Source organism: Anguilla anguilla, chromosome 6, assembly GCF_013347855.1.
Source record: "Anguilla anguilla isolate fAngAng1 chromosome 6, fAngAng1.pri, whole genome shotgun sequence".
Lineage (NCBI taxonomy): Eukaryota > Metazoa > Chordata > Actinopteri > Anguilliformes > Anguillidae > Anguilla > Anguilla anguilla.
Genome location: NC_049206.1, coordinates 16,926,646 through 16,940,382, shown reverse-complemented (window position 1 = coordinate 16,940,382; position 13,737 = coordinate 16,926,646). Strand labels below are relative to the sequence as shown.

The following is a 13,737-nucleotide window of genomic DNA, read 5'->3' as shown; positions in this document are numbered from 1 at the left end:
GTTGTGGACTTCATGCAATCCCTGAGTAAACCAGAAGACAGGAATTCATCCTCTGGCTTATCAGTGTTACATCTGTGAATGTGAAAATCGATGACACTATAAACCTCACCTTTTCCCTGTCAAAGGGTTGCACTAGACTGTTACAGCATCATTAACTGTGTTTTCATTCATATGATAGGAAGAATAGCTTAAAATGATAATTTATAAGCAATCACAGGCACGCACACACACACACACATACACACAAGCACGCACATACACACGCAAACACTACATTCGTCGCAAAATTGGATTCTAGTGTGGTAACAATCAGGAATAAAAAGAAGAAAAGTACACATAGCAAAGGCCTGAAGCTTATCACTCCACACGTCTGCGTCGTCAGCACAAAGCCGCACACACGGGCTCGTACCACACGCGGGCTCCTACCACACATGATGTAGCTTGTGCCCTCTTCCTGCCCGCTTTAACCTGATGCACAGCAACATGTGTGACATGACAACGTGTCACAGTAATACCACTCTTATCTCTGGGCCCTCTAGGATTCTGTAAGCCTGCGGCTGCAGGATGAGATAGACCAGTTAATTTCCTGACAGGCTCCTCCTCGCGAGCGATGCACGTTTCCAGGATTGCATGGTCTAAATTGAGGACGGAGAGTACGGCAGACCTATACCTGCCACCCATGTGGTCCAGGACATTTTTCCCATTCCAAGCTTTCCTGTACGGCATATACTCATTCATCGTTTGTCCTTACATTTTACTTATGAAGTCCCCGCCCCCCCACATCATAAAATGTCAAATTTCACTACTTTATAAAAGATGAGCAAAGAAGAATGTAAAAATATATACAATGTTGGTAACAAGCTATATGTTATTAAAAGTAAAATGGGAAAATTATATTATTTTATGCTAACACAGTTGCTCAGAGAAAAGGATTTTGTTTCACAGGTAATAATTATCCCTCAGAAAGATGTCACAGTAATGCATGATTCTACTGACCTTAGCAGGATCTTCAGGTTGAGTCAATGCAAAACAACCCCTTAATAGCAAAGATCCACTACCGTGTTTCACTATAGGTATGAAATTCTATTCCCCACACGTGTCATTCTTCCCACACAACAACTGCCACTTGTGTGCGTGGCCAGAAAGCTCAATTTTGGTCTCATCATGGAATGACTCATGAACTCAGACAAGCACCAAGACATATGATCCAAAAATGGTACCCCACTGTTAGAAAGCTCAAATTGCTGAAGTTTTTTTTTTTTTTTTTAGAGCGATAACAATCCCAAATATGAGCATATATGTGCTGAGGGGTTTCATCATCACTTACTGAGCGATGTAGCCGCAAAATGACACTGGAGTGAGCAAGGATGTCCTCACTCTTATGGAAAATTTCCTCTGTTCTCGCACCTTATCCCCTTGCATTACATATATTTCCATGTGAAATGTTCTGAAGGATTCTAAGAATGCAAACAAGGTGAGAAATTGAGAAAACACTTGGAGAGTTTGAATGCACCCGCAATAAAAATGACTCAGCAGTGTTATTCTTGCAAAGGGAGGATGTACAGAGTACTGAAAACAGGTGTAAATAATTGTGAACACGCTTTTTTTTGGAGGGGGGGGGGGATAATCTAACTTGCTAAACAAAATCTTGTGTGTTGTTTTAGAATGAAAGAATATTATACCCCCATTGGATGTGTTTATATTATAGCTCATTATCTGTATTGTTTATTTTATGCACATTTCTTTGCTCATTGTTATCAAGGGTATGAATCATTTTTGAGGGTACTGCAGAGAAGAAAAAAAAGCAAAAAAAAAACCTTTGTTGTGTTTATTTGGATTTTTTGTGTGTTTGTCTCCCAAACAGTTATTGACCTCACAAAATAACAATAACAGTAGCAGTTCCCTGTAGTGCCATCACAGTGTGTGAAGTGAGTCCGCTCTAAAATTCATGTGGCGCTTCTGTTATTTGATTTTTCTCTTATTGCAGTCGTTTGTCAAGGACTACATGATTTCCATAACCAGGCTTCTCCTTGGGCTCGACACAACTCCAGGGTCTGGGTTCCTTTGCGCTGTGAGTGTTTTGTCTATTAGCTGTATTGTGATTTTGTTAAGTTTTAAAAGAGGGCGAAACTAAGTTCCTCATCTAGAGCCTAGTCACTGTAACAGCATACAAATTCTAAACTCCCCCTATGGTCAGTGCTCAGGGACTTAATTGTGCCCAAGACATTCTGCAGCATCACATAGAAACGAGTATGGTGCAATTAAGTCATAGTGCAGTTATTGGGGTGATGCCATTCTATCTGTGGTTGGGCAGGGGGCTGGGCGGCACTGTGAGAGTTTTGAGTTTCCAGTTACTGATTGCACTGTTAGTCGGAATATCTTACATGATTTGTCATATTATCTAATAATTCCAAACGGGACATCGCCTTGTAAAAGAATACATCAGTCAATATTAGTCATGTAAACATAATTTATCATTTGTAGCCATTCTGAATGCTTGGGTTGTTGTACACATTTGTATGGCTGACGTTAAGAAGTGCTTAAGACGTTTAAACATTGATGATTTGTAAAAGTACACATTTTTCTCACCTTTCATGTGATTTTTTCAGATTATTGTAGGGATAACCAATATTTAGTTATTACTGTAAAATGAGCTTATTTTGTAGTCTGATTTGCAAAAGACAATAATCACTGCGATAGTGTAAATACATGGGATGGTGTATCATTGGATACACCAGTTGGAAGTGAGTTTGGGCTTTCCTCAGAGTGATGACAAGGCTCCTTTTCCTTGTTTCTCACGGTAGATGATGATCACTGAAGACGACCTCTGGATTAGGACCTATGGACGGCTCTACCAAAAGCTCTGTTCCTCTAGTGGAGATATTCCCATTGGGATATACCGGACAGAATCCCAGAATTCCCCAAAGTCAGAGGTACAGCGCTTTCACATTTTTCTCACATCAATTTTATTATCAACTTTTCAATAATCCAAGCTACCCGAAATTCAAAGGGTACACATCAGGCAACAGCTATACATTTTTAATATGCTGCACGCACTGCAGTAATATATCATTCCAGTAAAAAATAAAAAAATAAAATTAAAACTTTAAGTATTTACATTTTTTTACATAAAAAGTGTTTTGGAAGACATATTTAAAAAACATATTGCAGTGGAAGTAATTTCAAAAATGTTTATTTTTATTGAATTCCCTTTGTAGTGTAGGTTTTAGCATAGTAGAATATATGGTCCCTGAGATGAAAACCAGACTCATGCCCCCTACAAGGTGAATTGCCAAGTCTTAGGAGGACGTAGAGGCATATTTATTTACCTCTTTTTCATTGTTACTGTATGTTGTTTTTTTTATTATTCCCAACAATAAACACTGTGATTTGATTGGGATTGAAATGTCTCTCTGAGGCTAATTGATTTATACTCCTTTGTTCTTCTTTGTTCTTTTGACTGTTACCTTTTGAATATTGCTCCAATAAATACATTTTAAATGAGTTTGGAGGTCACTGTATTAAATGCTATCTTCACTGTACTTTGCAGTGTTTTGCAACGATCACTGAGATATATATTCTCAGACTGTTCTGTACATTTATCGGGAACAATACTAACACAAATAAAAAAGTTGGGTTGAAAGGTTAGTTTGTCAAAAGTTTTAATCTCTGCTTCTGCTTGTTTTCTACACTGGAGTTCTGCCTTCATAGAACGCTGATTTGAAGGTTCTCTGGTATATATTGAAATAAATTCCCAACTAAACAATTTTTCTTATCAGAGCATGATGGAGGTGGATGAGTCAGTGTTGGAGTGGATCAGCTGTCTTTATTGATCGTGTCTGCCTATTGCATTTTCAATATTAATTAAGCCGATCCAAAAGCACATTTATTTCCCCCCTCAAGTAAATCTTCTTGCAGTGTAATTTCAGGTCGTGCTCCATAAATTACTGCATAAACTAATTAAGTTGGATTTACAAGTCTGAGGTATTTAGCTCAGGGTTTAAGTTGGTATTCTGCTTGATAGACCATACAAACAGCTGCCACTATTGATAATGTCTCTAAGGAATCAATTTAATTCAGCAGTGTCAGAGGATACAGCAATTTGTGGCCTCAAGGAAAACAGCTTTTTTTGTTGTACAATCAACCTTTGACTAATGTCATATTGTTTCGTATTTTAAAATGCCTGCAAAAGTATCTTATAGTAAAAAGCATGTTTGTTTACTGCACAAATGCTTGGTTATAGATGAACTTGAATACAGCATTGAATACAGCGTCGATATTATTATTATCATTTTAAGTACCTGTGGTTTCCTCTGGTCCAGTTTTACATGGATTGATTGATATTGCAGATACTCTTATCCATAACGACTTGAAAAACTTGCGAGTCGTGTCTAGTGATTGGTGTATATAATTAAGTTGATTAACACTAGAATGCATACAAGATGTGACACAATCTAAACAAAGGGTGACTGAAAATGAGGAATTACAATTTTAAATCAAATGCCATATTGCAGTTGGATTACAAAGAGAAATAAGAGTGACTGGGTGGCTAAAATCCATGAAGAGATCATGATTTATTAAAAATATGTTCTCCCCCAAAATCGCAGTCCCAGATTTCGGTGAGCGTGGATGACTTTGACGACACGAAAGAGACGAAAGAGCACGGCGGGGGTCGTGGGAGCCACCGCAGCTCGATGTCAAGTGACCAGTCGGACAAGCCTCTCCTGAGGAAGAAGAGCATGCAGTGGGCGCGGCGGCTTAGCCGCAGAGTACCGCGAAGCCTCAACAAGAGCGGCGAGAAGATCAACCAGCAGCGCATGAGTCTGTACCGCCGCTCCGAGAGGCAGGAGTTGGCCGAGCTGGTGAAGAACAGGATGAAGAACCTTGGACTGTCCACCGCCGGGTATGGTAAGTACTGATAGGAGATTGAGGGTTTGGGTATGGTAAGTACTGGTGGGAGATGGAGGCTTTGGTTATGGTAAGTACTGTTGGGAGATTGAGGGTTTGAGTGTGGTAAGTACTGGTGGAAGGTTGAGGGTTTGGGTATGGTAAATACTGATGAGAGATTGAGGGTTTGGGTATGGTAAATACTGATGGGAGATTGAAGGTTTGGGTATGGTAAATACTGATGAGAGATTGAGGCTTTGGGTATGGTAAGTACTGATGGGAGATTGAGGGTTTGGGTATGATAAGTACTGATGGGAGATTGAGGGTTTGGGTATGGTAAGTACTGATGGGAGATTGAGGGTTTGGGTATGGTAAGTACTGATGGGAGATTGAAGGTTTGGGTATGGTAAGTACTGATGGGAGATTGAGGCTTTGGGTATGGTAAGTACTGATGGGAGATTGAGGGTTTGGGTATAGTAACTACTGATTGGAGATTGAGGGTTTGGGTATGATGCGTACTGGTGGGAGATTGAGGGTTTGGGTATGGTAAGTACTGATGGGAGATTGAGGGTTTGGGTATGGTAACTACTGATTGGAGATTGAGGGTTTGGGATTAGTAAATACTGATGGGAGATTGAGGGGTTGGGTATGATAAGTACTGATAGGAGATTGAGGGTTTGGGTACGGTAAGTACTGGTGGGAGATGGAGGCTTTGGTTATGGTAAGTACTGATGGGAGATTGAGGGTTTGGGTATGGTAAGTACTGATGGGAGATTGAAGGTTTGGGTATGGTAAATACTGATGGGAGATTGAGGGTTTGGGATTAGTTAATACTGATGGGAGATTGAGGGTTTGGGTACGGTAAATACTGATGAGAGATTGAGGGTTTGGGTATGGTAAGTACTGATGGGAGGATAATTGTTTGGACAAGTATGTACTGATCAGAGATAGGGTAAGCAATACTTATTGAGGCTGCAGTTTGGTTATAAACTAATTAGAAAGATAGCTTTGTGTAGGGGAAGTACTGTAGTAATTGGAAAGACAGAGGTGTAGAAGTGGTAAGTACTAACTAGAGTGAGGTTTTGGTATGGTATGTTCTAATAAGTAGGAATCACACATATAAATGTTATTTTATGACAGTTGCCATAGAATCTCCAAAATGTAACATGATATTGCTAAGCTAAAAAAAACTAGTTTTTTTTGCAACCAATGTCTTGGTCATCCATAGTGGGATGACATGTTAGAGATTTATTCACAGCTGCCTTTCTCCTTTCTCAACTGATTATTATTATTATTAAGGCCTATTATTGATACACGTTTGTAACTTGGAAAACATTTTAAACTGTATTTCTGTTCAGTTCTGTCCAGGTTTCATATCCTCAATGCATCATTGTAGACAGTCCAATAGCAATGATAAATGGTGTACAGTTAAAGTAATTGCATAATTAAGGACCAACTGTAAAGCTTGTTTGCAAAAGGCTTGTCCACACCAATGTTTTGTGTCCAGTCTTATCAGAGAAGTGCTGGTGTGGGTGCAGGCTCTAGCCCATACAAAAACATCTGAATAATTAATTGAGATGATTAAGTACTACAAATTATTGATTACTTAACAAGTGGTTTCAAAAAGCCTTTTTCAGTCTCTTGGCACCAGCTAATGGAACTACAGGTGAAAAAACAATGACCTTGATATTAAAATGTTTTTTTATGGGCATTACTTCATATGTGATTCTAATATCGGGTATGGATTTACCATTTAAGTATGATAGGAAAAATTATGGTATGACACCACCCCCTTGAAAACAATCTGGAACAACTTCTAAGAACCAGGCAGTGGGAAAAAAAGATAATTAGTGTCTAACAGAGAGGTGAAGTGGGTCATGGAAGTGGATCAAGGAAATGGGATTTCCCATTTTTACCATGGGCATTTACAAAATGTATTATTATAAACAACCAGTTTGTGGCCCAACCATGAGACTACTATTGTGCTGAACATGTAGGTCCTCTATCAACCCATGCTAGTCGTTTGGTAAATTCTTTAGAATTTTTATGATTTCATTGTCATTGCTGGCATGCAATAAGGACCTTAATTTACATATAGCCTGAAGCAATACTGCGCTTGATAACCCTACATCATTTCCTTTTTTCAGTTTTCTGCTATGTACAAAATAAAGTACGTTTAACTATATTTATGTCCAAAACTATTGTAAACTATTGTTTTTATATTATTGATATTTTGGCTCTTGAGAAGTTAGAAAGCTTGATAGGGTAGCGTCTAATGGCAGTGGAAACAGTTACGTAAATTCCACAAGTCTTGGTGGAATAGAAGTTGTAGTGATCACTTGTTATTTAAAAAATTGGACTGGATAAATTGTCAATGGGAAACTTACATTAGGAGAGATACTTACAGGGTCCAACTGTGGGAATGACAGACATGCTCCACTTTACCTCTCTAGTAGGCCAGAAAGGGGTGGGGCTTTCAGGTCTAGTGCTCGAGGGCGTGGATGTTTCTAGTTGTAGTGCTTGAGGGTGTGACATTTAACAAATTGGACTGCAGCCTGGCGTTTGCAAAGAGAAAGAAAACGTAAATAACTGGAACAATTTATAATGTTATTAACCTGTTTACATGCTCTTAAAATAGTGTTCTCTCTGGAAGACTTGAATATGATTTCATTTTCAGTGTTTTTTTTTTTTTTTTTTGATTCCATGAAAAATTTTGTTTGGTTTATTGCTCCCTGTTCCCTGAACTGTTTCTAATCCCTGATTGTAGCATCTGTGGAGAGAGGTCAGTCAGTGATAATTTATAAGAGCATTCCAGTGAAAAGAAAAGTGTGAAACAAGGTTCAATATAATGAGACAAACTGTTTGTTTCCATTGACTAAAACCTGATTAAATCTAACAATATTCAAATGACTAAAATGTGACTACAACTAAAATGCTATTTAATTAGAAGACTATGACTGAAACCACATCTAGATTTGTTGTCAGAATGACACTGTTGCCATGTTTCTCTTTTTTTCAATACAGATGAAATGAATGACAGCCAGAGCACGCACTCATATGTTTTAATCAACCCAACTCCTGACACAAGACTCGAGCTAAATGACATTGTGTAAGTATGCTGAAGCCCAAATGCAGGAGGCTGATCATAAATGCCCACATTCATATTTGTTGGACAGCACAATTCTTTCTAAGGCAAACAAATAAGATACGTAAGTGTTCCTTACGTCAACATATTTTTATAAGTATACATTTTTTGTGTGACTTATGAGCCATACATTTTGGAACATGGATGTAGTTTGGGGACATATCCATGTTGGAAAAGGGTAGCAAATGTAGCTTGTTTGCTAATGCCAAAACTGAAAGCAACTCCACTGGCATCCACTTTATAGCACTGATGTCCAGTAACATCTGAAGCAGCTGATAAGTGGACAATCTTGAGCGAGGTTGAGCCTGGCTGGGATGTTTTTCATGATTTTAAATGGGTTAACACTCTTTGGCTAAGAACTATATTTTTTGTTTTGTACAACTAATGATGATTTGGGAGCAGCTGGAATTATGAGAAATGTTTTCCGTTTGGCACAAAAAACAGAGCTTGCTCTAATTAGTTATCCAAAGGTATAAACAAAGAACATTATGGGTAGATTTTAATTAGAGGCCTGTGTGCAATGTAGCACAGGGGAATGGAACACACCAGAGAATGACTTATCAGCCCAAGCTGCTGTGTTTTTGTGTGTGTGTTTTTCAGGTACATAATACGTGCGGACCCTTTGTCATATGACCCTGCAGACACAGGGAGCAGGAAAAGCAGCATGGGAAACTACACAGAGATTAGTCTGGAGACAAAACACGAGACCGAACTATAACTGTAACACAACATTGAACAACGTATGCCACGAATGTTATTTATTCATTTGTTTTTATCGGAACATTTGATCACAATTGCATCATAAAATACATTTGAGAGTTTTAGCTTTTTATCCCTTGAGTTGTCTTTTATGTGGATCAATGGGATCAGTTCCAGTCGAGGAGCCAACTGGTTGCACACTCAAGAAACTATTTGGTTCACCTTGCTGTTGAGAGACCAGCACATGACGGAAATTAAGAAACCAAACAATGCAAGCCCTACTGATTGAGAGGGAGGGGACGAGGGAGAGAGAGAGTTTCTTGTGGAAGTGACTGAAGAATCCCTCTCTTACTTCAACAATATGAAACGTGTTTCAAGTCGATTTCTTTATGTATTCAAAAAGATTTCAACTGAAGATGGTGCACGGGCACTTGGGAGACCAAGACTGTAACATTTCAATAAAGGAGTATTTAACTCTATTTACGCTTTAAGCTGTTTTTTTTTTTGTTTTTTTTTTAAACAAAAGAACATGCACAAATGTTTTCACATTCAAAAAATGAAAAATGCTTGCAAAAGACCTTCATCCAATTATTTTAATAATCTTAACAGGCTAATTGCTTAAGTAAGAAAATAAACAGAAAATTTAATGGTGTATTTTTGGTCAAAACAATTGTAATGAATTATGTTGATATGACACAGGATATCACAGGACATGAGTAGTGATCCTGTGAGGGGGATCCAGTGAAGGGGTGGGACAAACTCATTTCAGCTACAAACAATGTGAGGCCAACTTTATCTACTCCAGTACATCGAATCTGTAATGATACAATGAATATGTGATTAAAGTGCAGATTTAATTTGGGGGTATTTACATCCAAATGGGGTTATATAGACTCCCCATTTTAGGGAAGCGAACGTAATTCAGAAAATTTTACATAATCAAATCCAATGTGCTGGAGTACACAGCCAAAACAAAAATTAGCCTATTGAGCTACACAATGTTTGGGACAAAGTATATATATATATATATATATGACATTTTTATATTACTACTTCGAATTCCAATTTTATCTAACTGCAAGTGGCATTTTAGATAGCCCTTGGAACCTTGGCTCCAGACACTCATGGCCAGCCTACGTGGAGCAGAGGAGCACTACAATGTTGTGCGCAAATGCAAAAGTTCCATATAAAACCAAAATGAGGCAGGGGGATGATAATGGTAGCCAAATTACTGATTGTGTACATTAACATGCTTCACAATGTGAGTTTATGCCTTGCAATTGCATTTTTTTTTTTTTGTGGGATTCTCCAAAAAGAGAAGAATAAATCTACTGCATCTTGTAGATCTTAGCTTGCACGTCACAACTTTCATGAAACTAGTCCCAGGTTAGTGGGATGACACTTGTGCACCACAATTTTCAAATATTGCCACAAATTGTCAATGGGATTGAGGTCAGAATGTTGACTGGGCTACTGTAGAACATGTCAACTTTTGTGTTCTTGTGCCACTCCATTTTTGCTTTGGCCTTGTGCTTGGGGTCAGTGTCCTGCTGAAAGGGGGAGCTTCAGTTTTTTGGCAAACAGAAATAGGTTCCCTGTTTTTTATTCCATCCATTCATCCTTCAATTTTAACTGCATGCCCAGTCCCTGCTGATAAAAAGCACTCCCACAGCATGTCGCTGCCACCTCCATACTTCACTGTTGGGACAGTGTTTGCGGTGCAGTTGGCAATGCATGCATAGCACTGAATTTTGGCCAAATATTTTATCTCATCTGGCCACAAAAGCTTTTTCCACATCAGGGTCACTCCCATTATTTCTGGTAAACTTCAAGATGTGCTCCAGGATGCTTCTTTTTGAGTAATGGCTTCTTTCTTGTCACCCTTCTCATATAGAATAGATGTATGCAGAGCGCATTATATTGTTTACTGGGGCACCTCCAATTTCAGCCACTAATTGATGTGGCCCCTCCTTGGCTTCCCTTACAAGTCTCCTGGTTGCTTGGATCTTGAGTTTGGCCTTTTCTACCCAGTGCCTGGGTGGTGCAATGCAGCTTCCTCTTCCAGACTATTGACCAAACAGTGCTCGCTTTGATATCCAAACACTATATTATTTTGTACTCTTTTCCATTTATGCATTTGTTTGACTTCATCGGTAACTTCCATAGATGCTCTTTAGTCTTGGTTTTCACACCTTTGCTTTAGATGCACAGCCTGACTTATGATCCTTAAACAGACTAGAAATTTGACAGTTACTTTAATGGTTCATAGGTAGAGGCCAATGGAAAAGCAATCGTGTGCTTGCTGAAGCAATTATTTTCATCTGTGTTAGCCTGGAGCCTCCAAAGATCGGGGGTTAAATATGTATAAGAACAGCATAGTTCAGATTTTTATTTAAAAAAAAAAAAAAAAAAAAAACATTTTCTAACATCAGTGTTTTTAAATAAAAATAAATATCACACTGAACAAAATTTCAGTGCATCATTTATAATTCAGTTATATGTGAAAATGGGTCCAGAGCCACTATGTTTATATTTTACTATGTTACATTACATTACAGGCATTTAGCAGATCTGTTATCACAGCTGGATATATAGTGAAGCAATGCAGGTTAAGTGCTTTCTCAAGGGTACAAATGCAATGGCCAACCAGGGAATTTAACCTGCGACTTTACAAGACCAACTACTTAGCCATTATACTACACTTATAATCAAACAATGTACACGTGGTTAAAGTGCAGATTCTCTACTTTTATTAAATTGTATTTTTATATATATTGGTTTCACCATATAGAACATACAGCACTTTTTATACAAAGTCCCTCCCATTTCAGGGCACCATAATATTTGGGGCAAATGGCTTCACAGGTGTCTCTGATTAGTCAGGTGTGTTCTATTGCTTCTTTAGTGCAGATTCAAGCCTTTTGATTCCCTTTGGAGTCTGTAAATGATGTTTGTCAAGATGAGGACCAGAACTGTGTCAATGAAAATCAAAAGTCAAACAAGCCATTATGAAGCTGATAAATAAGAAAAAAGGAACTGCCCAAGATCCAAGATCTTATTCTCCCACACCCCCCCCCCCCCCCATCTGTGAAACACGGTGGTGGGGGTGTTTTGGTTTAGGCATGAATGGCTGCCCCAGATATATTGTGAACCCAAAGTGTATGAAAAACCCAAGCTGAGAATGTGCAGTTTAACCACACATGGATTTTTTTGATTATAAATCTAAAGTTGTGGGGTGAAATCAAGAAAAAAAATGTCCAAACATTATGGAGCTCACTATATATGCATACATACACTCAAACTGGTGAAGACGGTTCACTTTTGCCCAACAGCCAGGGGGGCCTTTAAGAAAACAACAACCAGTCGGGCCCTTATCAATCAGTGTGGCGTATTGGAAATTATTTAAAAAATAATAAAAAGGATAACGGAATCCTTTGTGTACAATTCATCTTCATTTTATACAGTGATGATGATATATTGGTCCACATAGACTGCAATGTACAGTGCAATTTAATATTCATGTTTAATGTATAAGGGGTAATAGCCCCTGACCAAAATGTGTGACCCTTTGTAGAGTATTTTCTCTCATTAGAAAACGGGTTGCAAGCTCTGCAATTTCTGAGAGCAAGCCCTCATAATGTCTGCATCATAAATATTCCCACATCTTAGAAAGCACATGAACAGAGCAGAGAGACGCAAGACATTGTGTCCAGCCAGTGTTCTCATGGATGACATTAATATGTTTTTCATTTTCCAGTAATTTAATCTGTTTTGAGGCGGTGATTGACACTTATCATATTGATCCAGTTAAGTTTGGGTGGTAGTGGAGCAGAATGGTTTGGAAACCGGACTTGCAACTCCAAAGTGGTTTGGTTTGATTCTCAGTTGGTGGCTGACATTGTACTGCATTTTTGTGAAAGACAATTAAGCAGAATTGCCTTGGTAAATTACCAGTTCTACAAGTGGATATTTTGTTAAGAACCTAAGCTGTGTAATTTGCGTCTGCTAAATGTTTAAAATGTAAAGTAATATATAATGTTCATTGCTGAAAGCCTGCATATAACATGGCAATGATCTGTTATATACCAGCTTAAATTTGCCACTGAAATGGCTTGATTGTTGAGCTTGTGCATAGTCAGGGCATCATCTAACAAGCATAACTCTGGGTAAAACACAAATAAATGGATTTTCTCACAGACATACCTGTATTTGGGGGACCTGCAGCAGTGACATAAAGTACCAATGTACCATATAAGTGGGTTTCTTTAATCCCATTCCCAGAACCAAAAACAACCCAAAGGAGCAGGGATAAAGGGAACCATGTGGCTAGTTAAAAGCAACAGGAAAAGCAAGAGATAATCTTGGTCCCAAAAGTATCCATCTAAGTGCTGCAAATGCATGTCTAGCTAAGCCAACAATGTCCCAACATGGGTAATAATTTAACGGCTAATTTTACTAATCATCCTCAAATCCCACAGGAGAGACACAAGACTTGTCTTGCTGCTGTCCTAAATTATTAATCGCCAGAGTACAACTGTAATAAATGAATCCACAGTATCAGTATTAGTCAATCCTTTGAGGTTCATATGAGTATAACAGTCCAACATTTTTCTTTATTTTTTATTTTGCTATAGCATTGGTGTCAGTATCAGGTTGCAAGTTATATGCTGGCAATTATGCTGCGATTTGTAGCAAGCTACACCTTCCAGCTATTTTTTAGGGCATGGGGTTCATGTCCTGAGAGCCCAATGTACTGTACCTTTCTGCTGTATACTGAAGGCCCATTACCGTTGTTTATAGAGAGGAGAAAACCTTTGCTTTTCTAAAAGCAGTCACTTAATGGATAGCATCATTCATTGACTTTGTCACTTCAGTATGAGACTAAGGCTAGGATTTTTCCTTTATAGTTTTCTCAAAGCTATACTGGTGTGGCAACAGCAAGAAGAGGCAGAATACTCTGCTTGCTAGACAGTTTGTAACATTCCATGAAAATGCTGTTAGATTCG

At 38.4% G+C, this 13,737-nt stretch overlaps 1 protein-coding gene across 1 annotated transcript in view; it reads left to right on the top strand.

Annotated features, from left to right (window-relative positions):
• The window catches only part of kcnt2 (potassium channel, subfamily T, member 2), a 50,351-nt gene extending 41,141 nt beyond the window's left edge, over positions 1–9,210 (top strand). The window contains exons 25-29 of the mRNA XM_035420931.1: positions 1,988–2,071; positions 2,805–2,933; positions 4,608–4,908; positions 7,912–7,996; positions 8,633–9,210. Coding sequence (XP_035276822.1) covers positions 1,988–2,071; positions 2,805–2,933; positions 4,608–4,908; positions 7,912–7,996; positions 8,633–8,750 — 717 coding nt within the window. The 3' untranslated portion in view covers positions 8,751–9,210. The remainder of the gene's footprint in view (positions 1–1,987; positions 2,072–2,804; positions 2,934–4,607; positions 4,909–7,911; positions 7,997–8,632) is intronic.
• The last annotated feature ends 4,527 nt before the right edge of the window (positions 9,211–13,737 follow it).